General features: G+C 53.0%; 2 protein-coding genes across 3 annotated transcripts; both read right to left on the bottom strand.

The window, feature by feature from the left end:
• Window positions 1-267: 267 nt before the first annotated feature.
• RILP (Rab interacting lysosomal protein) lies at window positions 268-5195 on the bottom strand. Of its 2 annotated transcripts, XM_064394335.1 has the most exons (8): window positions 4924-5194; window positions 4038-4161; window positions 3492-3613; window positions 3135-3326; window positions 2139-2302; window positions 1906-2028; window positions 1450-1533; window positions 268-1194 (listed from the first exon to the last, which is right to left on the bottom strand). In XM_064394335.1, the coding sequence occupies exons 1-8, from the start codon at window positions 5158-5160 to the stop codon at window positions 1038-1040; spliced, it is 1203 nt and encodes a 400-aa protein (XP_064250405.1). In that variant the 5' UTR covers window positions 5161-5194; the 3' UTR covers window positions 268-1037. The 2 variants fall into 2 exon arrangements, with proteins under 2 accessions (XP_064250405.1, XP_064250406.1); XM_064394336.1 differs by lacking the exon at window positions 1450-1533 and having other exon boundaries at window positions 4924-5195.
• A 21-nt stretch (window positions 5196-5216) lies between these two features.
• Window positions 5217-23976, bottom strand: PRPF8 (pre-mRNA processing factor 8). Its single transcript, XM_064394334.1, has 42 exons — window positions 23687-23976; window positions 23445-23613; window positions 22554-22718; window positions 22251-22469; window positions 21384-21596; window positions 20759-20884; window positions 20577-20682; window positions 19899-20089; window positions 19598-19717; window positions 19333-19522; window positions 19043-19162; window positions 18622-18756; window positions 18383-18512; window positions 17864-18060; window positions 17551-17757; window positions 17298-17461; window positions 16859-16985; window positions 16538-16730; window positions 16013-16200; window positions 15557-15795; window positions 14909-15055; window positions 14217-14427; window positions 14020-14136; window positions 13689-13936; window positions 13336-13515; window positions 12970-13105; window positions 12235-12404; window positions 11831-11960; window positions 11492-11638; window positions 11152-11312; window positions 10446-10637; window positions 9631-9868; window positions 9271-9399; window positions 8587-8700; window positions 8305-8478; window positions 7885-8078; window positions 7338-7577; window positions 7110-7251; window positions 6772-6912; window positions 6396-6535; window positions 6056-6258; window positions 5217-5497 (listed from the first exon to the last, which is right to left on the bottom strand). The coding sequence occupies exons 1-42, from the start codon at window positions 23784-23786 to the stop codon at window positions 5343-5345; spliced, it is 7008 nt and encodes a 2335-aa protein (XP_064250404.1). The 5' UTR covers window positions 23787-23976; the 3' UTR covers window positions 5217-5342.

The following is a 23976-nucleotide window of genomic DNA, read 5'->3' as shown; positions in this document are numbered from 1 at the left end:
GCAGATGCACAGGAAACACCTTTTTCCTACCCAAGGCCAGCTCAGCCGGGGGGGCTCCGGGTTAGAAGCAAAGTGCTCCCCCTGGCCACGCAGGAATTAACTCCTCCATGCCCAGCACTGTGGGATCACCCCTCTGGAGCCCCCTCCCCATCACAGCTGACCCACCAGAAGGGGCTCAGGGGGCACAGCCATTAGGAGAAGGGTAAGGGAAATCTGGGAGCATCACCCAGCCCTCCCCAAGCAGAGAGCAGAGGCTGCAGCCAGAACCTCAGAGGAAAAACAAGACACTGATTTATTTCCAAATTAAAGGTAGAAAGTACCCGACCTGAGGGGACTGACTCGCCCCCATGAACACAAGGATTGCTCCAGTCTGCCAGGTGCCAGAGGTGGCAGGAAGAGGTGCCAGCACAAAACTGATTCACCCCATGCCTGAGAAGTGCAGGAGTGGCCCTGGTGGTGCTGATCCTGGTGGCTCCCAGCCACGGGAGCACCTGGACACCCAGTGCACTGTGCTCAGCCCCTCCCAGCCACGTGGGGACCCCGGGACACCCCAGCTGGACCTTCACATTGCAGGGACTGGGGAGCTACAGACAGAAAGGAGTGAGGTAAAACACCCCCACAGAGCAGGATGGGGCAATGGAATCGTGGGCTGTGAGCAGAGGGGTTTGCAAAGAGCCACCAGGGGATGGAAGATCCCTTCTGGGGTGTGAAGAATGAAGAGGGTGCAGACCCCCACCATGCTGAGCTGCAAGCAGGGAGCAGTGGGGAGGGGGCACAGCTGAGAGGGCCCCTCTGTAGCTAAACTGTGGGCACAGTGAAAGGGTGGCTGGTGGGCAGAGATGCCCAGAGGTGCTGAGCTGTCCTATGCCAGCTGTCCCACACCCAAGTGTCCCAGTGGGTTTGCAGGAACCTGCCCACTCTGGACTTTGCCACCACAGGGAAGTGCCAGGGCTGCTGTGCTGCTCTTGAATCCACTGGAGGAAGAGGATCCAGGAAGTTCTGCTGCGAGGACAGATCCTGCTCCCGTTCCCGTGGGGTCAGAGTGGTGCTGTGGCTCTGTCAGGGCAGCTGGGCCCTGCCTTGCTCTCTCCCTCTGGCTCCAGCTGTGTGTCCAGTGAGTCAATGATTTCCCAGGTTCCAGAGCAGCTGGATGTGGGGGGGTCTTTGCTGCTGCCCTGATACCACAGCCCAAAACTGCAGAGAGAGCAGATAAGGGCTGTGGGGGAGAAGAACCTCCCCAGGGAAGATGCAGAATCCCAACCTCCCTTTGTGGTGGTGGCAGCAGGAAACAGCCTGGCTGTGGGCCCTGGGAGTGTGTGGCACCCAGGACAAGGCAGATCCCCCTAAAACAGCAACCCCTGCTTTGGCAGCATCCCTGCCAGCCCTGGCAGCTCCAAACCTCTCCACTGGAAGAACCTCCCTTCCCTACCAGCACAGGAGCAAACTTACAAGCTCCTGATTTTGGATTCTGGAGGCTGAGCATCCACACAGTCTGTGCCATGACCTGGGAGCCAGGAGCCCTCCTCTTCATCACTGCACAAAGAAATGGGGGTAAACCTGCACTGAGCCACAGCAGCAAGTGCTGGAGCCACTCTGGAATTTGTCCAGTGCCACCACCTCACCTCCCTTTTGTCACATGCACACAGGGACAAGTGGCATTTGGCCAGGCCATGCCTGACTGGTGACAGGGACACACGAGCTGCAGCACAAAGCCCAGCCCCTGTGGCACAGCTATGCCAGAACAACACATCAACTGCAGACATCAAACCTTTGATCTCTGGAGGGAGGAGGCAGCTCTGGGCTTGGGGAGCCTCCAATCCAGGGCATGAAGCACATGGAAACCCTGGAGCAGGCCAGCCAGCACCCACCCTGCACGGGAGGATCCCAGCACCCAGCCTGACTCACCTGCTCGCCGACTCCTCCGTCGTTCCCAGCATTTTGGCTCTGATTTTTTTCCTCTGTTTTTTGATATTTGACTTCATTGCGTCCAAGAAGAAGCTGGGAATTCTCTCCTCGTTCAGCAGCTCCCTGGTAAAAAGCAGCCAGCTGGTTAACCAAGAGCCTGGGGAAGATTCTGCCCTGACTGTCGTGGGAGCAGCCTCTGACAGGCCAGGGGTGGCTGTAGGGACAGGACTCACCTCTGGTAATAGGCCAGCTCCTCCTGTACCAAAAACAGGTTGGTCTTGAGCTCATTCCTCTCTTGCAGGATCTGCTGCAGCTCTTCCTTGGAGAAGCAGCAGTGAGCAGGGCTCCTGCCCTCATCCTGGTGCTGCGGCTCCTCTGAGGGTGACCGGGCTCCCTCCTGGAGGGGATGGGAAGAGTCAGCAGGCAAGCAGAGACTTCAAAACCCCCACCCAGAGGCTGGGTGCACATACAGGCAACAATGGAAAAGTCCCAGGAATGTCCCCATCTCAGCCAGCAACCACTGGCCATCACCACACATGGTAAACCCCTCATCCTCTGTGTCCCATCTACTTTTAACTGCTGTCACCTCATCTTGCTCCGTCCATAATAGCTTCTACAGAGAAGGTTTAGTGGCATTGCAGGCACCACACTGCTCAGTTTTCAGCTGTGGAGTTTCCTTAAGTAGCCACGTCTGTGTGTGCCAAAAGCTCCACACAAGGCTGGGAATGTGGAGTCAGTGTTGGTGATGCCCAGCAGCAGCAAGGCCACAGCTCAGAGTCACCAGGCTCTGGTGTGGGGTCACAGCTCAGAATCACCAGGCTCTGGTGTGGGGTCACAGCTCACACTCACCAGGCTCTGGTGTGGGGTCACAGCTCACACTCACCACGCCAGGCTCTGGTGTGGGATCACAGCTCACACTCACCAGGCTCTGGTGTGGGGTCACAGCTCACACTCACCACGCCAGGCTCTGGTGTGGGGTCACAGCTCACACTCACCACGCCAGGCTCTGGTGTGGGGTCACAGCTCACACTCACCACGCCAGGCTCTGGTGTGGGGTCACAGCTCACACTCACCACGCCAGGCTCTGGTGTGGGATCACAGCTCACACTCACCACGCCAGGCTCTGGTGTGGGGTCACAGCTCACACTCACCACGCCAGGCTCTGGTGTGGGGTCACAGCTCACACTCACCACACCAGGCTCTGGTGTGGGGTCACGGCCCAGACTCACCACGCCAGGCTTTGGCTGCTGACTCTCCAGGGCTGTCCTGCTCCTCCTGCTCGATTCCCTCTGGCTCTGCAGCACTGCAGCCTCCAGGTCTGACTTCTGCTCCAGAGCACTCTTGAGCTGGGCCTGCACCACGGCCACCTTGTGCCGCAGCTCCTCGTTCATGGCCATGAAGCGATGGAGCTGTTCCTGCAGCTGGAGGGCCCAGGGCAGCCAGAGGTGAGGCAGTGCCCCCACCCAGGGACACCAGTGCCACCTGCCCCAGCAGGCTCAGCAGCTGTGGCAGCCCGGGGGGGATGTGACATGAAAGCAGGTCCCCGGGCCCTTGGCACACCACACCCCTGAGCTCCCCGCCCTCACCGCCTCCGTGTCCCGGCTCTTGCAGACGATCTCGTGGGCCTGGGCACGGAGCTCATCCCTCTGCCTGTCCACCACCTCCTTCAGCCGCAGCATCACCTCCCGCTCCTTCCGTGCCGTGCTGTCTGAGAGCAGACGGGGGGACGGGAGTGAGAGTCCCCAGGGACTCCCCCAAGCCCACAACGCTATGAAGTTCCTCAGTGCTTCTGCAAGATCTGACTTGTTCCTGGTAATCTCACAGTGCGAAAGAGGGAACTGAGAGTTTTAGACCATTCCTGGAACATCCTTGTGTTGCCACAGCAGCCCAAACCCTGCGCCTGCCTCCACCACCCTCCTGGGGGCTTTCAAGGTGCTCTGCAGGTTTGGAATCCCTGTGACTTGCAAAACAAGGTAATGCCTGTGCTCCCTGCTAGGACAGGTCTCCAAGGTGAGCGAAAGGAGAGCAGCATTCCAGGCTCCAGAAGAACAGGTTCAGCCCTGCACCCCGCCTGCCGCTCCACAGGGACACCCTGTGGCATCAGGGGACCCCAAACCCACGGGGACACCCACCTTCCTGGGACTGGCTCTCGGCAAGCTGCCCCAGGAGCTGGCGGTTCTGCTCCTCCAGGCAGGCCAGGCGGCCGTGCAGGGCTCGCTCCCGGCGCTCGGCCTCCCACAGCCTCCGCTCCGGGTCCTGGGGGACGGGGACACCGGGGACACCGGGTCAGAGCCACCCCGGGGCAGCGACAGCCAGCTCGGCCAGGCATCAGCCAGGCCAGCGCTGTTCCAGTGGATGGTGACAGCCAGTGCAGAGGCTTCCCAGGGGATGGGGGACAGTGGAGTCACTGCCACAACCCCGGAAAGGGGGACAGCTGGGTGAGACTCATAGCAGAGGACAGGGATAGCGAGATCAGAGCTGTCCCAGGGGATAGGGGACAGTGGGGTCACTGCCACCACCCGGAAAGGGGGACAGCTGGGTTACAGCTGGGTCAGACCCATGCCAGAGGTCAGGGATAGCGAGATCAGGGCCGTCCCACGGGACAGCAGGGACAGCCATCCCCTGGGAGAATGGAGCAGCCACAGCACTGCCGTCCCAGGGGACAGTGCCACCACCCCGGAAAGGGGGACAGCTGGGTTACAGCCAGCCCGGGGGAAACTGGGCCAGACAGGTCTGACCTATACCAAGGGATGGGGGACAGCCGGGTCAGACCCACGCCAGAGGTCAGGGATAGCGAGATCAGGGCCGTCCCACGGGACAGCAGGGACAGCCAGCCCCTGGAGAACGGAGCAGCCACAGCACAGCCGTCCCAGGGGATCCAGCCGTCCCAGAGAGCCATCCCCTGGGAAAAGGGAACAGCGGCGTCGGAGCCGTCCCACAAAACACGGGCCAGCCGTGTCAGCCCCACGCCCCGGGAAAAGCCAAGCGCCGGCTCGGTGCCACCGGCGCCCCGCTCACCTCCGCCTCCTGCGGCCCGGCCGGCGCTGCCGCCGCCTCCCCCTCAGCGCCCGGCGCGGCCACCAGCGCCTCGAGCAGCTCCAGCAGCCGCACCACGGGCGGCACCAGCCCGGCCACGGCGTCGGGCCCGAAGCGGGCGGAGAGGCGGCGCAGCTCGGCGCCCAGCGCTCCCGCCATGCGGTAGACGTGCGGCGGGCCCAGCCGCGCCGGCGGCGTTCGCCACAGCGGCTCCGCCATGGCCGCGGCCCGGCCCGCCCCGCGCGCCCGGCCCGCCCCCGAGGCGGGACTGCGGCTCCCGTTCGTACAAAATTTATTGAGCGGAAAAGGGCGAGAACAACAACGCGCGGGGTGAGGGCGGCGAGCGGGGCACACGAACACGCTGTTGAATATCAACAGTACTAAGAGGGGCGCGGGCAGGGTCAGGCGTAGAGATCCTCGCGGTCGGCAGAGTAAACCTCCCCCTCCTGCAGCAGCGCGAAGTTGAGGAAGTGAGAGGGGCGATGGACCTCGTGGTAGAACTCCTTGGGGTTGGCGAGCTGCAGCTCGTACTTCATGTTGGGGTCGTGGCGGACACCTGGAAAAGAGGGAGTGTCACCCACCTTCTGCCTCCTCCCCCCTTCAGGAGCCTAACAAAGCCCTCCATTTCTCTACAACCATTTTTCCCTGCCAGGAGAGAGAGTTCCAAACTCTCCCAACCCACAAAATCATCCCTCTTTGGGTTCCCCCCTCAAGAGATTTACAATCCTTTTATGCTAGTCGAGTGTTCTGTCACTCTCATTTCCTGACCCTTTCTCCAGCTGTCTGTGGTGTTCATGATACCAGGACCTCCCTACTGGGAACAGCTTCTCTCTTGCATTTTCCATTATCTCTTCTGCCTGACAGGGATTAATTATTCAGTGGCGATAGACCATGCACTACAATCCTGACAGACACAGGATCTATTTTTCCTCTCGAGCCACCAAAAAAAAAAATCAGTGAACTGATACCCCAATGCTGGTACTAAGGAAAGTTCAGGGCACAGTGCTGGTACCCCTGCCAGCCACTCCGAGGAAGCTTTGGAGGGGGTAAGGAGCTATTCCCTCCTCCCCCAGCTCCTCACACTGCCTCCTTTCTCCTCCCCAGGCCAGCTCACCCATGAAGTTGTAGTTCCAGGAGCCCTGTGCAGGGACCATGAAGAAGCCGAGGAAGCGGTCGGACAGGAGCATCTGCACCCTCTCGTAGTGGGAGGGCAGGTAACCCTTGGGGTTGTTGCCCTTGTCCGTGTTCTGCCGGCCCCACTCGTACCCACTGGGGGTCAGCTTGTAGGCTGTCAGCGTGCAGGAGCCAGGGGTGAAACTGAAAGGGACAACACATGGGGCAAGTCAGACTCGCCTGGGGCAGAGGAGGGAAAGCAGGAATGAGCCAACACTCCCTTTCGGACAATTTTATTTTGAGTTCCCCAGCTCTGCAGCAGAAGGCTCCCTGCCCCTCACCTGCAGGTGATGATGATGGTCTTCTCCCCATCCCAGGAGGGGTTGTCAGCCATGACCTTGGCATGGGTGGTGACATCCTGTGGTGACAACTGAGGGGACTCGTTTGGTTGGGTGTGAATCCATCCTAGAGGTTCCATTTCCTGACAAAAAGAGAGTGGTTTAGAGAAAAATCAAAACCATTTAAAATGAGACCACTTCAAGCCTGGCAAAAAGGACACAGATCACAGGCGTCCCCCTCACTTGGTCTCAATCAAGTTTGACTTCAGACTGAGCCCTTTCAGTCCTACAACTACAGAAGACCAAGGGAAGCTGCTCCACCACCTCAGGTCCTTGTCACTGACCTCCCATCCACCCTGGAAGCTGAACCTCAACCCACCTTGAGATACTCGTGCTGGGGCAGCTGCCCTGGGAGGTGCACGGTCTGGTGTGTCCCCCACTGGGGCACCATCACAATGCAGCGGATCTCCTTCACCTGGGGGTTGTCTGGAGGGCTCACTCCATACAGGTAACCTGCAATCTAAAACACACACACTTGCCTTAGAAGGCCACAAGAGATCTCTGTGTAGCTGTGAGTGGGAACTCTTTAATTTCTGAGAAGAGCATTAGAAGGATTCACGTGGACAAACCACAGCAGGTTGCCAGCCCTTCACCAAGAGTTTCCCCCCTGGTGTGTTTGAGTGGGGCACAACTGTAACAAACTCCCTGCACACTCACCTGGGCCCGCAGGTCTGAGATGCAGATGAACTTCTTCAACACATTTTTGGGAAGAATGTAGGTGTAACCTGTCTCCTTTATGTCATCTGACGAGACATAGATGTGGTTTGTCCGCAGGTGGAGGTTGGCAGCAGAGATTGCTCTGTGAGGAGGAGACCGTGATCAGAGGGGGCACAGATCCTCCCTGAGCATTCCAACCCTTTCCACCACCCCTGCCTGCCTTCCTACCTGACCCTCCACTCAGTCTTGGAGGAGAAGGTCTGGGTTTCATAGTTGCTGGTGGTGGAGGTGATGATTTCATCCCCGTGTTTGTTCACCGTGCGGGTCTGCGTGGCCGTCAGCTGCGACTGCTCCTTGGTTTGCTTCTCAATTTCTGCAATCTGCTGCCTCTGCTGAGATGGGGCAGAGATCTCCATGCCCAGGATGATGTCTCGGATTTCTGACTGGGTCAGGGATGCAACGTTCACGCTGGAAGAGAAAATTCACCCAAGTCAGGTATTTCAAAATACATTCTGGAGCCTTCTCACCTTCAGGCACAAGCTCAGAACACCCACTCTGGGCACTATGAAAAAATTAAACCACAGCTTCTTAAACAAAAGTGGGGCCATGATCACATGATGCTTAGATGAATGATTTGGTGCAGACATTTTTATCTGCATTATCACAAGGTTATTAAAATTAGCCAGATCCCCTGCTAAGCTGAGAGTGCATTGACAAAGGCCTCTGGCCACGCCCTTTAGGGCAGGAAGGAAAGGCTGACAGGATTATGCCTTACTTGTTCTTCTTGCCATAGTCAGCAAGGATGAGATCCTTCAGCTGCACCTCCACCTTGATCCACTCCTCATCTGTCAGGGTTGGCCAGATGTGGTGAGGCTCAGTGATGGTTGTCTTGTCTGGCTTCAGGATAACTTTGGCTCGATCGTTATTCACGTGCAGCGCCCGGAGAATCAGGATCAGACGGGAGAATGCCTTGGAGATGAAAAGAAGATGGAGTTAGAAAGAAGAAAATTAAATGTACAAGGCCCTAGTACAGCATTCCTTTGTTTGAGCACATGGCAGTTGCCAGGGAAATCCATCTAAAGGAAAATCCAGGCAGGTTCAGAGCCAAACAAATCATCAGGGATGTCTGAGGCCATGGTTCCTTGCCTCATTTATCAGCAGCAAAGCAAAATGCAGGAGACACATCTGTGCTTACTGTGTAGGAAGAGATGGTTTTCAGCCAGTCATCATAGAGATTGAAGAGAACCATCTGGGGTTCAGTGGCCTTCAGGATGAGATCACCAAACTTCTCCACTTTCAGACAGGCCTGGAAGGGCAGCTGCAACTCCGAGCCTTTGATCACAATATTGGGGAAATCCAGCAAGTGCACCTGGAGTTTATCAAGAGGAATTAGCTCACAGCTACTGCAGAACATCACAGGACACAGGACTGTTATCTCCCACAGATTTTACACATCCTGAGGGAGCTGCAGCCTTACCTCAAGAGGGTCCAGCATGCCTTTCCGTGTCACTATGATCTGCTTTGGCTGCTCCTCCACGGGCAGGGACCGGATCAAGGCAGCCACTTCCTCAGCAGTCTTCCACTTGGCCAGCTACAGAGAGACAGCAGGGTTAGAGAAGTATCCCCCTGCCCTCCAGCAGAGCCTCCATGTCTCTGGGAACCATAGGGACACAAACCAAATTCTAAAAATACAACTGGAATTTATGGTTTGCTCCAGATCAGTGACAAGGCCCAGCATTTCCTCCTTACTGATCACAGAGGGCAGCTCCCACTCCTGGAGCTCAGTTACTCCTGAGTGGCTCAGAAAACAACAGCTGGCTACTCCACCTCCCTGGATTTGCCACCTGAGCTTTCCCACTGCACTGGATGTACAGCCAAGTCAGAGTGAATTCTGTAACAAGGAGCAGAGCACTGTTCAAGCTCTGCTTGATGATGTGGGATCTCTAAACCTCAGAGCCTCAAAGTCCTTGCAGCAGCAATGTCTGTGTTCCTCCACTTTTATATCCCATGCTCCTGCCTGCCTGATCACTTGGACTTTGGAGCTCCAAACTCATTAAGAGGCAGGAAGACAAAGAACTTTGTGATGTTTTCTGCTCAGGGAAGTGTCCCAAGCAGTCAGAGCCCAGCCCCAGTTCACAGCCAAGGCACAGCCAGGCCCTACCTGTCCCAGACGCTTCTGCCCTGCCCACACAGATGTGTGGATGATCTTCAGGAAGAGCTGCCCAGTTCTGGGATTGAAGATGAAAATGGCTCCATTGATGGGTTTTGTGGTCAAATTCCCTTCAAAAGTCTGAGGGAAAAAGTGAGAGTGAGAAGTGCAGGGAGATAAATGGATCCCACCCCCACCTTTACACAGGAGCCAACTCTCTGTGTGCTTTGAGCAGGAGCTGTGTGGGAAATGTAAGAGCTGCTCTGTGCACTCTGCAAAAATCTGGGTCCATGTGTTGACTCCCAGATTTCCATCACACGTGGAAACCTCTACCCCATTCAGTCCTTTCCCTGAGACACCCTCAGGCCTCACCTTGTGGATGGTGACTCTGTACACGTTGGTGTCATCCACAAACCAGATGATCTGGTTGGAGAAGAGCTCCCCATAGTTCTGGGAGGACAGGTAGGGCTCCGTGGGCTCTGAGGAGTAGAGCTGCAGCCCTTTGCGGATCCGTTCCCTCAACACATACAGGGCAGGGTTTGCTTTCATGATTTTGGCCATGGCCTGCTGGATCAGAGGTTTGCTCCCAGGGAACCAGTTCCCATAAGCACTGAAGAAGGAAACAAACAGAAGTTATTACCATTACACCTGAAGAGGCAACAGCCCCACTCAAGTCTTTCCATGCAGCAGCCAGGCCCCTTTGTACAGCTGCAAATACAGATTTGTACTGCAGTGTGACTTCTGTAATGCCCCTGGGAGGTGGGCACCTGTGGCTTTTATACACCCCCTCAGTGGGAAGCCACAGCACACACATGCTGCAGTCCCAGAAAAGCTGCACCTTCTCTAACAAACACACTGGAGAACTGATTTCTGACTTTGCCCCTTGTATCCAGTGAGAAATAGCTGTCCTCACTTGTAGGGGCTTTGAAACACAGCCTGTCCTTCAGCTCCAACAACAGCCTGACAGAAATATCCTAAGCAACAAATTATTAATGAACTGAGGGAACTGAACCACTACTTCTGAGCAAAACTGGCAACCTGAGATGCCTTATCCCACTCACTGCCCATCTCCATCTTCTGCCTTCTCCCCTCATCCTCCTGCCTGGAATACAAGCGATGCACTGAGAAACACCCACAAACCACCAATGCCAACCCTAGAACGAAACCACAGAAGGTGCAGCTCTGACCTGTGCAAGTTGTAGGCCAGATCAATGGCAATGAGCACCCCAGTGGGAGAGGGGTAGATGCTCATGTTGTCTGTGGTGTAGTCCAGGAACTTGGCCCTGGCGTAGCGCTCGATGTCGTGCGAGTCGTAGTCGCCCCAGCGCAGCTGGATGTCAATCCAGTACTTCTGGGTGGTGGTGCTGTCCATCACATCCCTGAGGAGAAAGCAGGCCACAATAAGTTCATTTGGCACAAAATTCTGCTGCAGAATTGTCACCCAGCATGGACACTGCAGCCAGCTCACATCCATGATCCACCCTGGAAAGGGACCCTGCTGTTCTCCTCGCACAGCAGTGGATGCAGAGACTTTTGAAAGGTTTAAACAAAGCAGCAGTGAGTCACGAGGGTCATCTCCCCCAGGGACTGTCTGGTGAGGATTCACTCCAGATCCTGGCCCTGGGCCAGCTCAGCTTTGTGGGGTTTCCAGAAGAACCTTCAACAGCTCAGGTAAAAGTTCACCCAGAGGAGAGAACAGGAGCAGAGCCAGCGTTGGTGTTTTGCAAAGGCAGTGCCAGGAGGTGCTGCAACCATCTACCCAAACAAGCCCTGTGCTTTGCTGGAACAATCTCCAGTGTCCCCCAGATGCCCAAGAGACACAGACGCTCTGGATTACAGGCTTGGCAGCTCTGCTCTGCAGGGAGACTGAGGAGAGGGAAAAGGGAAACTCACTTGGAATCTGCCAGCAAGGATGGACGTGACACATTCCACTTGTAGGAAGCAAAGAGAAGGATATCTGCACATGAGGAGTTCATCTTGTAGGACTTCCTGGGATGGATTGTCTCTTTCTGCACTGTCTCAATCTCCAGAGCATCCAGCTCTTGATCAAACACCTGTGGAAAAGGCAGCCAAAGATGAGATTCAAGCAGCCCAGATAAGGAATCTATCCTCAACACCAAGGCAGTCAGGAAAATCCCATTTTCTATCTCATCCCTTTCTCTGCCAAATTGCTGGGGGAAGATTGGTCCTGCTCCAAAAGGGCAGAGAAACAAACCAAGGCAACACTGCTCACCTGACACAAATCCATGACAATGCTCTCATGGATCTTCTGCCACAAGTGAGCTCGGAAAATCTGGATGAGGGAAATCTTCAGAGTGGGGATTTTGCCATGCATGAAGATCCCTGTCAAATCCAGCTGCACCTGGAACCCAACATACACCTGCAAAGGAAAAGCAGCTGTGAGAACACACAACAGCACAACTGAGGACATTTTTAAAAATGAAGCATCTCCTGTTAAGGAGGTTAATACCTCTCTAAGAGATGTCCTGATAATTAATTGGATCAATTAACTGCTCTCATTTCAGTGGAAAAGTGTTGTCTGCTCCTAGAGGGACAAACACCAGGTACTCACATTGGCTCTGTTGATGGTAGGAGACCACCAGAGAGTGAATCTTCTGTTTGGAATTTGGTTCAAACCAGATCTCTGGGCATTTGTCAGCTTCTTCCACTTCATGGACTCCTCAAAGCCACTGGCCTTCTCCCTAGAAAGGGCAGATAATTTGATTCAACTGAATGAGATGTCCCTCATCCCTGCTGCCATGTGTCACTGGTAACAGACAAAGGGATTAGCCATGAGCTGGGAGGGTTGTTTCATGCCAAGAAATTTCCATGGATTTGAAAGTTCAGCTGCAGCTCCCTCCCAGGTGCCCTCACAAGTGACCTACACAACATTCTGAAACAACCACTGAAAACCAGCAGAAACTCAACAGAAGCAGCACAGCCTGAGCCCAGAGCCCACACCAAAGTTCCTCTTACCAGAAGAGACCCTCCCACGTGGGGAAGTAGGTGCCCTTGAAGAGTGTGTGCTCCAGGATCCCTTCCACGCCGCCCAGGGCCTGGATCATGTCCGTGCGGTAATTGTTCAGGTTCCAGAGCTTGCCGTCGTGGCGCTGGTGTGTCCACCAGAACGGGTTCTGCTTCAGCACCTGGAGACAACAGCGAGCACATCACTCCCCTGGCTGCACTAACTGCAGGAGCCAACACCATGGTGATGGTCAGGGAGCAGGTAAAAAGCCCCATGCCCTCAGTGCTGGAGGACACAGCTCATCTACAACATGGTCAGTACTACTCTGTAATTCACTCTGGGTGGAACCCCAGGTGATATTTTTGTCTTTCAGGGACTGGCCTTCTACAGAGCTGTCATTAAAGGCTTTAAATAACAAGTTATTTTACTGCTACTAAAACTTAATATGGTTTTTTTTGGGGGGGATAATTATTTTTCTCTCTCCAGAACTGATTCTTTAATATGTTGTGTTTATTGTGGTTTCCTTCAATACACTGCAATCTATCTAAATGATTCCAAAGGGAATAAGCTACAAATTCTGGAGCATTTGGTTCCAAACAGCCTCTACCAGTCCCAACCCAAGGCTGTAAATTCCTTCTGCAGCAGAGAGACAAAAGTACACCTGCAGTAATACAAGGTTGAAGGACTTTGTTTGGAACAGGTATCTGAACTTCATATTCAGGTGATGAGAAATTCCCTGTCAGTACCTGATACTGTTTGAAGTCAGTCCTGACTCTCCATCCTTTATCATAAGCCAGAGTGTGCCTGTCCTTCTGGAAAAGGGTGTTAATCCGAGGAATTCCCCTGTCCCACGAGTCCTCCAGATCCTCCAGTGTCAGACGCCTGAGGAGAAAAATCCCCACACTTTGTTACCTCTCAATTTACAGCAATGCATTAATGAGTAGCTCAGCTGATGAGATCACAGAAATGACTCAGAGCTCTGGCAGGGGATGCTGAAATGCCAGAGGTGAGGAACAGCGTTGCAGGTACCACAGGGCCAGCAAGGTCTCCACAATCCCCATACAGCACAAAACTTCCCAGTGCTGCCTGTCCCCCCACACGTGGACACACACCTGTTCTGGGCTATAGCCTCCTGTCTTTTCAGGGCATACTCTGCCCACACCCTCTGAGAGTCAATGAATTCACTCTCCCACGGCTGGATGTAACGGTACAGATTTGGGATGAGCTGGTCCTCCTCATGGCTCATTCCTGAGCGGAAATGAGTGATGCCAACATCTGTCTGCTTGGACCACCTGCAGCAAAGAGACAAGAATGAGCTAGGAGGAACTGGGACTTCCCTGATCACTGCCATGAGCTACTGTGAAGGCAACACAGCTCTGTACCATGGCATGGTTTAGCACTCTTGGAATATTTTTAGGGGAAGAGAACACTGAAGTCATGGAGAAGTTAGAACAGCATAACTCACCTCAGGTCAGACTGAGGGATGAGAACGTGGCCCATGGAGAGCATGCCCAGCCCCCCCAGCTCCTTAGGGGTGTAGAACACCACAGGAGGAAAACGGCTGGGCATTTTGGAATTCAGGCCGATCTTGATCCGAGTCTGGATTTTATTCTCACACTTCACCAGCAAATCAAGCAGCTCCTGAGTATTTACAACAGCTTCCCGGAAGTAAGTCATCAAACCAATCAGAGCTGTGTTCCATTTATTGACAATCTAGAAAGGAAAGGAAAAGATCAGCTCCTGGTTCATTCCCAAGAACCTGTAGAAAGCTGTCATGGATCTCCCTCCTCCCTTACCTTAGTGAAGGTTGTAGAGCCAGAGGCCATGAGGATCTGCCTCACTCTGTTGTGAAACCTCTGCATGGACTCATCATCCACACGCAGGAAGCACTGAGCCGTGCGCTCCTTGGTCACCTGGAGAGCACAGAGCCATCAGTCCCCTCCTGAGCCCCTCTCCAGCCCAAACCCCGCCAGGGATTGCTCTCCCAGCCCACCTCGTTCTGCAGGTTCCAGACCCCGTCCTTGTGGGTGAACTCCTCGTAGCTGGTGCGGCACTTGGGCAGGATGCGGCACTCGAAGCCGCACATGTTGAACAGCAGGTTGGGGTTGTCCTTGCTGTACACGGACACGAAGCTGTTCTCCCACTGCACCGTGGTCACCGAGCGGGGCAAACGGTTCTTGATGTCCCAGAACACAGCACGGCCACTGGGAAACAGCACGGGCACAGTGACACATCAGCATCTGCACAAGTAACAACTGGGCAAAGTCTCAGAGCTTCCCTGTCATTCTAGGACATGAATAGAAAGACGTGGACACTGGATTCTCCAAGGTAAAAAAGAGAGCAGTTCAATTTCTGACTCCAACCTTTATAGATTTCCAAAAGTGACAGTGGATTGGAGGGTGAAAGTGCCACCTCTCCAATGACACTGGACAAAGCAACAGTCTATCAAATTTCTCCTCCTCCAGAAAAGAATGCAAAACAATGAATTATTTACATAAAGTCCGTGAGAAAGTTTGTAACAAGAATGTAAACATCAGAAGATGAGGGCGACACTTCCCTAATTTTTCAGGATTTCAGCGCTCCTCACTTCTCACATCTCACCCTGAGCATCTATCAGTCTCCAACAGTTATTAATCACTGATTTTCCCCTTTTTCCTGCCACTTCTTCCCCACTGCAGCACTCACAGGTTCACGTCGTGCTTCATGAGGCGCATGCGAGCGTCCCGGGGCCAGCACTTCTTGTTGTTGTAGCCCACGATGTTCTCGTTGTTGGGGTCGGGGTGCTCTGTCAGGTACCGCTGGATCAGGTCCCTGGCCTCGTCAGCTGTAAACCTGGAAATGCACACAAAAGCATCTGGAATGGCATGGTTGACTTAGCAGCACCAGCCTGGCAAGAAAGAGAAGGATTTAATTAGGAAAAGCTGTTTGTCAGTCTGTTTGAAGGTAACTATGCTATTTTTGTGTCCTCTCAATGAATGGGGGAATTTCATTAGCACACAGCAACTCAGGGTTTGGGTTATCTTTCCATGAAGAGACAGAAAAGGCTTATTTTGCCAGTCTCTAATTTACCAAATCCCTAACAACTGAGCATGTTTCTATTGGTCATTTGTGCTTCTTGACATTGTTGTGTTTCTATTGGTCCAGTGAAACTGCAGAAAAGCAAACTGAGAAAGCAAGAGGAGGCATGTGGACATGCAGTTATCCAGGGAAGTCTGTCAATTCAAATATTCCTGATCTTCAACAGCAGAGGGAACAAAAGCCAGCAGCAGGAGCATATTAAATCTCCCTTTCCTTTGTGCTGACCTGAGGAAAGCAGGGCCCCAGAAGTCTCACCTGAAGAAGATGTGAATCCTGTCAATGTATCTGCAGAAGAGGCGAATGGGATGGGCCACCTCCGTGGCAATGTCCTGGAAGCTGAGGAAGTCATTTGGCATCTGGGGAGGCCCAGCCATCTCACTGGCCCTGTGCAGGCCCAGCACCAGCAGGTCCATCACAAGCCCATAGTACTGGACAATGAAGGAAGCAAACTGCAGCCCACGAATAATCCCGTAGGAGTTTGTGTGATTCATGTCCTGAGGAGATGAAGGGGAACTGTGAGAAAACACATCCCAGCACATCAGAACCCTTTCACCTGAGCAGCTGCTCTTCAGCACAACCCAGCAGGGTTTTTTTACTCCCTCATCACTTTTCTTTGGCAAGTCTTGTGCTCCTTCTTTGCCATGGGTCCAAAACCTCCTCCCTCATGGGTCCCTCTTACCACAAACCCCCTTTCCTAACAACAACCATCACCTTGTAGTTGATCACCACGTTGTTCTTGGCTGTCATGTAGTCAGCAATGTTGTGATCAACGATGAGACGCAGCAGCCTGTTGAGCAAGGTCAGGTCAATCTTCTCATACATCTTCTCAAAACGAGATTCCAGCATCACGTTGCATTCCCCTTCACTCGTTTCCCAAACATCCTGCAGGTTATTAATGCCTGAGGGAACAAACAACCTTGTGTTATCTGACACATCAGAGCACAGAAGCAGTCACTGGATACAGGAATTCAACAAAAGTCCTGCAATGCCTTTTTTCACACTCTGGATCTTCCAGTCTATCCAGAAGTGGGAGGAAAACTACGTAATCAACCATAAATTGCTGTGCAAGTTGTCCTCCTCCAGTATATACACATTTATCAACCCACAAAATACATCTCTGATTGTAATTACTGACTGCAATTGCAAAAGCAAAATTCAGCTCCTAAGGGGACTCATAGGACACAAGTTCCCCCACAGGAAAAATAATTTTTGCACGGAATCCAAGAGCCCACTGACCTTGGCACCACTTGTACACCAGCAGTGGGGGTGGTTCAGTGTCAGCAGGTTTGATCCAAGGAGGGAAGAGCCTTCTCTTGTCAGCCTCATACCACAAGTACTGATCCAGATAAGCATCTGTGATCTTCTCCAGGGGCTCAACATCATAAACAGGGACCAAGTGGCTGTAGAGATCCATGAACTCAATTCCCACCTAAAAAAAAAAAGGGGGGGGGGGGACTGAGGTTGGTATTTGAGAGAAAACACAGTTTTTGTGCTTTGTGCCATTCAGCTTCTGAATGCAGCATAACATGGCTGGGCTTTCACCAGGCTTTCACTGACCTCCTTGAAGGCTCTCTGAGTCAACAGATGTCGCTTGATTCTGGACAGAGCTTCGTGGGGATTATCATAAGCCTGCTCAATCAAGCCCAGCTCCTCTCTCTGTGACTGATTCAGGCGTGACTTCACACTGAGAACAAAGGAGAACAGCTCAGCACCTGCACACAAGCAGCCTAAGGGCCACTGCATTAAAGTGATGAATTATAATGTTCAACCAGTAAATCCTCACGATCCACATCCCCAATCTTGTAAGCATGGTGTGGTTTTGCCCAACTGACAGAGTCAATAGGAACTCCCAGATAAACTGGCAGTACCAAAACCAACAGCTTTACCAGTCCACCAGGGTAAATGTCACACCATACTCCATCACAGGAATAATGGATAACAAAATAGAAACCTTTCCCAGTGCCCCTGAAGATAAAGATCACTTCCTACTGCTTACCTGTAAGCTTCCTTCAGCCTCTCCAGGGCTAAGATCAGCAACTTGGTGTCATGCTTGTAGGACAATGGGGGGAAAGGAATGGGGGAGAACCTCCTGCTCTCCAGCCAGTGCACTGTGGTTGTGTACACAGCAACGGCCTCTTCCGCAGTGATGTAAGGCCCATCCTGCAGAACCACACCACCAGAATCAATCACTGAAAGCTTCCCTATGAAAACAGCATTAATCTGGGCAGTTTCAGGGAGGACAGAAGTACCTTCAGGTAATTATGCTGCCGTTCCTGCTCAGCTTTCAGGTAGAGCCTGGTCAGCCTGCCCAGGTTCTTCTTGCAGACGGTTTTGTCGACAGTGGCGCCCCGGCGGATCCGCTCCCGGTTGTAGTGAGCTGTGTTTGTCCACCAGTCAGCTTTGGCCTTCACGTACCTCAGGATCATGTTCTCAATAGGAGTTGGCAGCCCTGGCACCTGGGGAGGGACAGGAACTTGAGGGAAGCAGGAGTGGGAGCCTTCCAAGAGCAGCTCCGCTTGGGTGATGTTAGAACTGAACCCAAAGGCCAAGTGAGAGTTTTACCTTCCAGGGAATATTGGCCTTCCAGCACCGCCAGGCCTCGCTCAGGTGCTGCAGGATGGTTCTGGCTTTGTTCTGCTTGATCCCTTCTGGCATCATGTCCAGGATGTCGTGCATCACAGCTGCCCTGAGCTCCAGGTCAAAGTGAGACTCCACGCGCTGCTTCGTGACAGTCTTTGCGACACCCTTGGAGTGACGGCCTGGAAAAGGCAAAGTCCTTCAGGAATTCTGACACTGCCAGGCAGTGATCCCCCTTCCTGATTCAGGAGTGCATGGAGGTGCAGGATGTCTGGAGAAATTACACTGCCAGGAGTCTGCAATTGATGATTAAGTGGCTATGGAGCAGGAAATCCCATTTCCATTCAGAATCTGTTCTGGGGGCACAGATCTTGAAAGAGCTCTAAGCTGGTCAATGGAGCATGGATAAAAACCACCAGTATGAACAGGAAACTGGCTGGCAAGCCAACAGTATTAATCTTTACCACACGCTCCTCCCACGTGCAGGATTTACAGGGTGCTGACCTTCAAACTGCCTGGCCAGCAGATTCCCCAGCCAGCGTTCCAGCAGCGGGGTGATGCCCCTCATGAAGAACAGCCACACTCTCCAGCCTGGAGCCCAGAAACCACAGCCAGGACCTTTGCCCACAGGCCCCTGGAGGAACAGAGACATGGTAAGAGCAGGTCATTTATTGACATTCCAGAATCCCTCCCTTGTTCCACAGTTTACATGGGGTCAGTATCATGTGGAAAGGTGAACTCACTGTGTTAAACCTGTAGTAGATGAGATGTTTCAGGTCCTTGCACATTCGAATCTGCCTCATCAGTTTGTATTTGTAGCGGTACATCCCCGTGAGCTGACCCACGTGGGCAAAGATGTACTGCAGGCCATCTGCCAGCTGAGACATGGAACACAGGGACAACAGTCAACACCTCCAGCAGCCAGCTTTATTGGACAGAGTGTATCAGGCCATAGAAAGCTCCTAATGCTGGCTCAGACAATGATCAATTCTTATAAAGTAATATAAAATCAGAATTTCAAACCACACTGCATATTTTCAATGTCTCCCCTCTCCTCCGTAACACTGCAACATTCAGCCACTTTGTGCATCCCATATAAAATATTCCAATTCTCCTCTCGACTTCCTCTCACCACATTTAAAACCAAAAAACCAAAAAGCCTACCTGAAATGCATCCACATTTCCCAGTCTGTACTGGACATGGCTGTCCACCACCAGCTTAGTCAGCCGCAGGACCTCTCGGCACAGATGGAAAGCGTTCCCAAAACGGGATTTTTTTCTTTCCTGGAAAAGACAAAATATTCAGAATTTATGTAACAATGTCACAGAAAAGTGGAACAACTCAAATCTGGTTAACAACTGAGCAGCTGAGGCACTGTGGCCTCCCTTTCCCCACTACACAACAACCTTCACATAAACTCTGCTCTTGTGTACCACAGCACATGGACTGGTACCTTTGTGGTGAGGGTCTTCACAGGCTTCAGGTTGAAGTTGTAATCCAAGTGAAGGTAATTCAGGTTCTTTCTGTGGATCAGCAAGTTCAGCATGTTGTAGCCTTGGCGACACACTTGCAGGCCAACTTCCACCCAGTCCAGCTTGGTCGACTGGAAAAACTTGGTGGCCTTGAAGGAGCGGAACAGGTACCTGGAGAGAGCAGAGACCACCATCAGCTCAATCCCCTAGAGATCAGCAGTTCCCCACTGAACAGAGCCCACTCACCTCTTCTTCTGGGCCTTGGGAGGTCTGTGTTTGAGGGCATTCAGGACATAGTATTTCAGCAGCTTCTGGTAGGAGACTCTCACCTTGACTGGCTGTCCTGCCGGGCAGTGCTCACGGTACCTATGGATAAATCACACTCCAAAGCTTCAGCTAACTCACATTCCTCAGACAAAAAAGTGTCCAGAAACTCTCCTAAAATCTCTAGAAACCAGCCACCATAATGTCTTTATTCCATTTTCATTATAACAAGGTAAAAATGTCATGATCACTACATCAGCCCTTCCCCCAGCACAGAACTCACCAGTTCTTGACCAGTGGGATGTCAAGAGCCCTGCGGGTCCTGCCAGACCTCAAGTTGAAGGGTCGTGGGGCCCACAGCAAGGCAATGCCATTGGCTGTGTTATCAGTGTAGAGAGGGGTATCCTTCAGGAAAGGCTCCACAAACTCTGGCAACTCAAACTCTTCATCGTCATCAGGCAGTGGCTCCTGGCTCTGGAACACAGAAGCACCACACAAGGTGTCTCCTGGTTACTTCAGCTCAGTTTCTGAGTTAAGCAAGTTAAAAAAACACCTCTTTGGTCTCATGGAAGAAGTGTGGCTGCACTGAGCATGAGAGAAGCAAAAAACACTCAACAAGGCAAACAGCGGCCACTAGACCCTGAGTTAGGTGTCATGGAGTAACTTCAGGGAGGTGTCAGCTCCATGAATACACCAAGGGCAACCAGAAAGAGAAATTACCTGTCAGAAAACTCTAACACTATTAATTAGACATTGGGCTGTATCCTACAGAAACCAAAGGAGACAACTTTGTGCAACTCCAGAAGTAGAAGACTAAAATGACAACTGTGGTATTTTTTTTGGTCAAAGGGCTGGTGCCTTCTCCTGAAATATGTATGTTTGTCTGCTGCTATCAGAAGCAAGATACTAAAGCCCCCTACTTCCACACCTAGGGTTTATCCCAGTTAACCCAGTGACTCACCTTGACAGAATGTCTGTGTGAAATGGGGTTGATCAGAGGATCAAAGTAAAAAGCTGGGAGGTCAGGATCTTCTGTTTTAATGAAAACAACATTTGGAGTATGATACCTGCAACAAAAAATAAGCATCAGAGCCTCTGACAGCCTCTCCCTGCTCTCCTGGCTCTGGAGGCTGCTGCTCTTACCAGGTGAGGTGGACATGGTGTGGCAGGTTGTTGTACAGGTACGGGAAAGCGATTTTGTACTCTGTCCTGATGGGCTGCCTGATGATGATTTTGTTGATGTCATTAAATTCATTCCAGTCCTCATCCCTTGAAATGAGACAAGAAACTGTTATGCAGGCATTCAGGGTATGAGAAACACACATTTGCGACTGAAAACATCCTATCAGCCCTTTCCTAGGTAACCACTCATCTCTCTCCTAAACCCAACACTTATTGTATTTGTGGGATCCCTCGTGGCAGGAAGGAATTATGAATCTGACTCTATGTTCTTAGAAGGCTAATTTATTATTTTATGATACTATATTAAAGAATGTTATACTAAACTACATTAAAGAATAGAGAAAGGATACTTACAGAAGGCTAAAAAGATAATAATGAAAACTTGTGACTCTTTTCAGAGTCCTGACACTGACTGGCCAAACAGTGAAAACAACCTACAGCAGAAACTAATAAAACGAGCAAAACACAGGAGAAGCAAATCAGATAATTATTGTTTTCCTTTTTCTCTGAGGCTTCTCAGCTTCCCAAGAGAAAAATCCTGGGGGAAGGGATTTTTCCAGAAAACACAAATGCCACAAACACTTACTGAAGATTGATATCCCTGACGAGAGGCTCAAACTTGGGACCTCCAGGAATGGCCATGTTCAGTGCCTTGGAGGTGAAGAAAGCCTTCAGGTCGAACAGGTAGAAGTAGTTGTCATCCACCAGGTCTGTGAGCAGCTGGTTGGCCAGGCGGTACAGGGTGGACATCATGGGCAGGGTGAACTGCCAGCGCTGGTACGTGGAGCCGTTCACGTACCTGGGGAGGCACAGCAAGGACACTGCAGGCACTGCCACAGCACCACAGCCACCAAACACCTTCTGCCACCCAGCATCCAGCAAGGACAGGTAGCACATGGGTGTGTCTAGACTGAAAAAAGGCTGCAGCACTGTTAAAGACAAGTCTGGACTCCTCCTGCCCTGAAAATGTTGGCTGCTCCAGCTCCTCTCCTCCTGTGTGTCCAACTGACACAGAACATCTGTGCACCTTTAGCAAACCTCAAATTCCAGCTAGAGTGCAGGCTGTCAGCTTTACAGCATGGTCACAAACATCAGTTTTAGCAGGCAGATGGGTAACAGGGCTCCTGGATAGAGGGGCCTTGCTGGATGCTGAACCAAATCCCAGAATGGTCTGAACCTTAAAGTTCATTTTGTTCCAAGCCTTCCACCATCCCAGGTTGCTCAGAGCCCCATCCAACCTGGCTTTGATCACTTTCCAGGGATGGGGCAGCCACAGCTTCTCTGAGCAACCTGCAAGCACAAGATGCAGCTTTCCAACACTCAGGTTTTCCCTCCCACCCTTGAGGGAAGGTTTTTCTCCACACAAAGGTCACACACTGCTCTGCACACCTAACTCATGCATTCTGTTTGTTTTTCCCCCCTCCCAGTGAACTGTGCTCCCACGGCCACGTACTTCCTGTTGTCCTTCAGGGGCTGGTGGTCATAGAACCAGTCCAGCACAGGGGCATCCTCCTCTGGATCCAGCTCCAGCTGGATGGCTTCCAGAGGCTCCACATCCAGGATGTTATCAGCATAATCCAGAGGGGGCTCTTCATCGTCAAAGGGGGGGAATCTCATCCTCTTGAAGTGACGCCTGTCCCTCTTCTCCCGCCTCATCATAATCCACATGGAGCTGCAGGAAATCGGGGCAGAGTTAAAGCCAGGGGGGTTTTATGGTGGATGTAAAGAAGGTTTGGGTGAAGCAGAGGGCACCTACCCCCACTGGGCGATGTAGACGGGCTCGATGACCCAGGGGATCTCGTTGACAAAGGAGATGGCGCCGGTGATGTGGTAGAGCACGGGCACGTCCCGGATCTGCTCCCAGGGCATGGGCATGTTCTCCAGGAGCTTCAGCACAGCGTGGGGCATGTACTTCAGAGCCCTGCAGCCACAGAGCAAGGGAGGCCACGCTGGAGTGCACCTCAGGGACAGGCAAGCACCTGCCAGGAGCCCAGCCACCTCCCGGCTTTCCCTCCCGCGCGCTGCTCCGCGGTCAAAAGGCAAATCCAGGAATTTCCCCTCTGCCTTTGGACCACCACAGGGTTTTCTAGTGATTTGGCTTTCAGGAATGCTGCTAACAAAAACTGAAGTTTTTAAGTGAGTTTCTGGAGTTTTTATGGGTAATGGTAAGTTGCTGCAGCAGACCATGGTGTGCACTAAACAGCTCCCTACACCCAAACAGCAAAGAAGCACTCAGGATGCTTCTTAATCCTTCAAAAAACATCCACACTCTCCCCAACCTCTTCAGAGGCTCTGTGTTCTGCAGGGTAATGTTTTTTCTCCTAAATCCAAAGCAACAGTACCCTTTGCTGATGCTCTCTTGCACTGACACCTCACAGCAGCAGACTGAGCCACAGCTGACACTGAAAGCCCTTTGGGGAAGGAGCTTCTCCTCCAATGATGGATCCAGGCTAAGGTTTTTTCTCAGAAATTCAAAGCAACAACTCCTTTTGCTAACCCTCCTCTGCACTGACACCTCAGGGCACCCTCAGCGAGCTACAACGAGCACGAAGAGCCCTTTGGGGAAGGATCTGTCCCTCCAACAATCACCAAGGCAGCAGCAGCAGCGCATCCCCCGAGCTCCCCCTCACACCCCGGGACCCCTTACCCCAGGTAGACGCGCTTGTCGTGCCGGAACTTCCTGTTGGTCATGTCGCCGTGGTCGCGGATGATTTTGCGGACGTGCTCGGGGGGCATGTCCTCCTTCTGCGCGTCCACGAAGCCGAATTTCCTCTTCTCGGCGTAGCGCTTGGCCTGCAGCTGCTGCCACTTGCGGGCTGCGGGGACACAGAGCCGGCGGCTCACGCCCTGTCCCCGCCCGAGCACCGGGGGGGCCGGGGCCGTACCCACCTTTCTCCTGCAGCTTCTCCTCGGACATGTAGTCGGGCAGCGGCGCCAGCGGGTTGGGCACCGGGGCGCAGCCGCCGCGGTACGGGAACACGGCGGCCATGGCGGCGCGACTGCGGGCAGCGCGGAGAGCGGCTCAGGGGGAGGTACGGGAACACCACGAGGCCGCCGCCGGTCGCTTCGCCGTCGCTCCCGCCCGCCCTGGGCCCGCCCGGGCCCGCCGCTCCCGCTCGGGCCTCACCGGCAGCCGCGGGCCCCGCGCTCCCCCACCACAATGGCGGCGCCGCGCCGCT

Source organism: Passer domesticus, chromosome 19, assembly GCF_036417665.1.
Source record: "Passer domesticus isolate bPasDom1 chromosome 19, bPasDom1.hap1, whole genome shotgun sequence".
Taxonomy (NCBI): domain Eukaryota; kingdom Metazoa; phylum Chordata; class Aves; order Passeriformes; family Passeridae; genus Passer; species Passer domesticus.
Note: the sequence above shows the minus strand (reverse complement) of the source record. Positions and strands in the feature narration are given on the sequence as shown.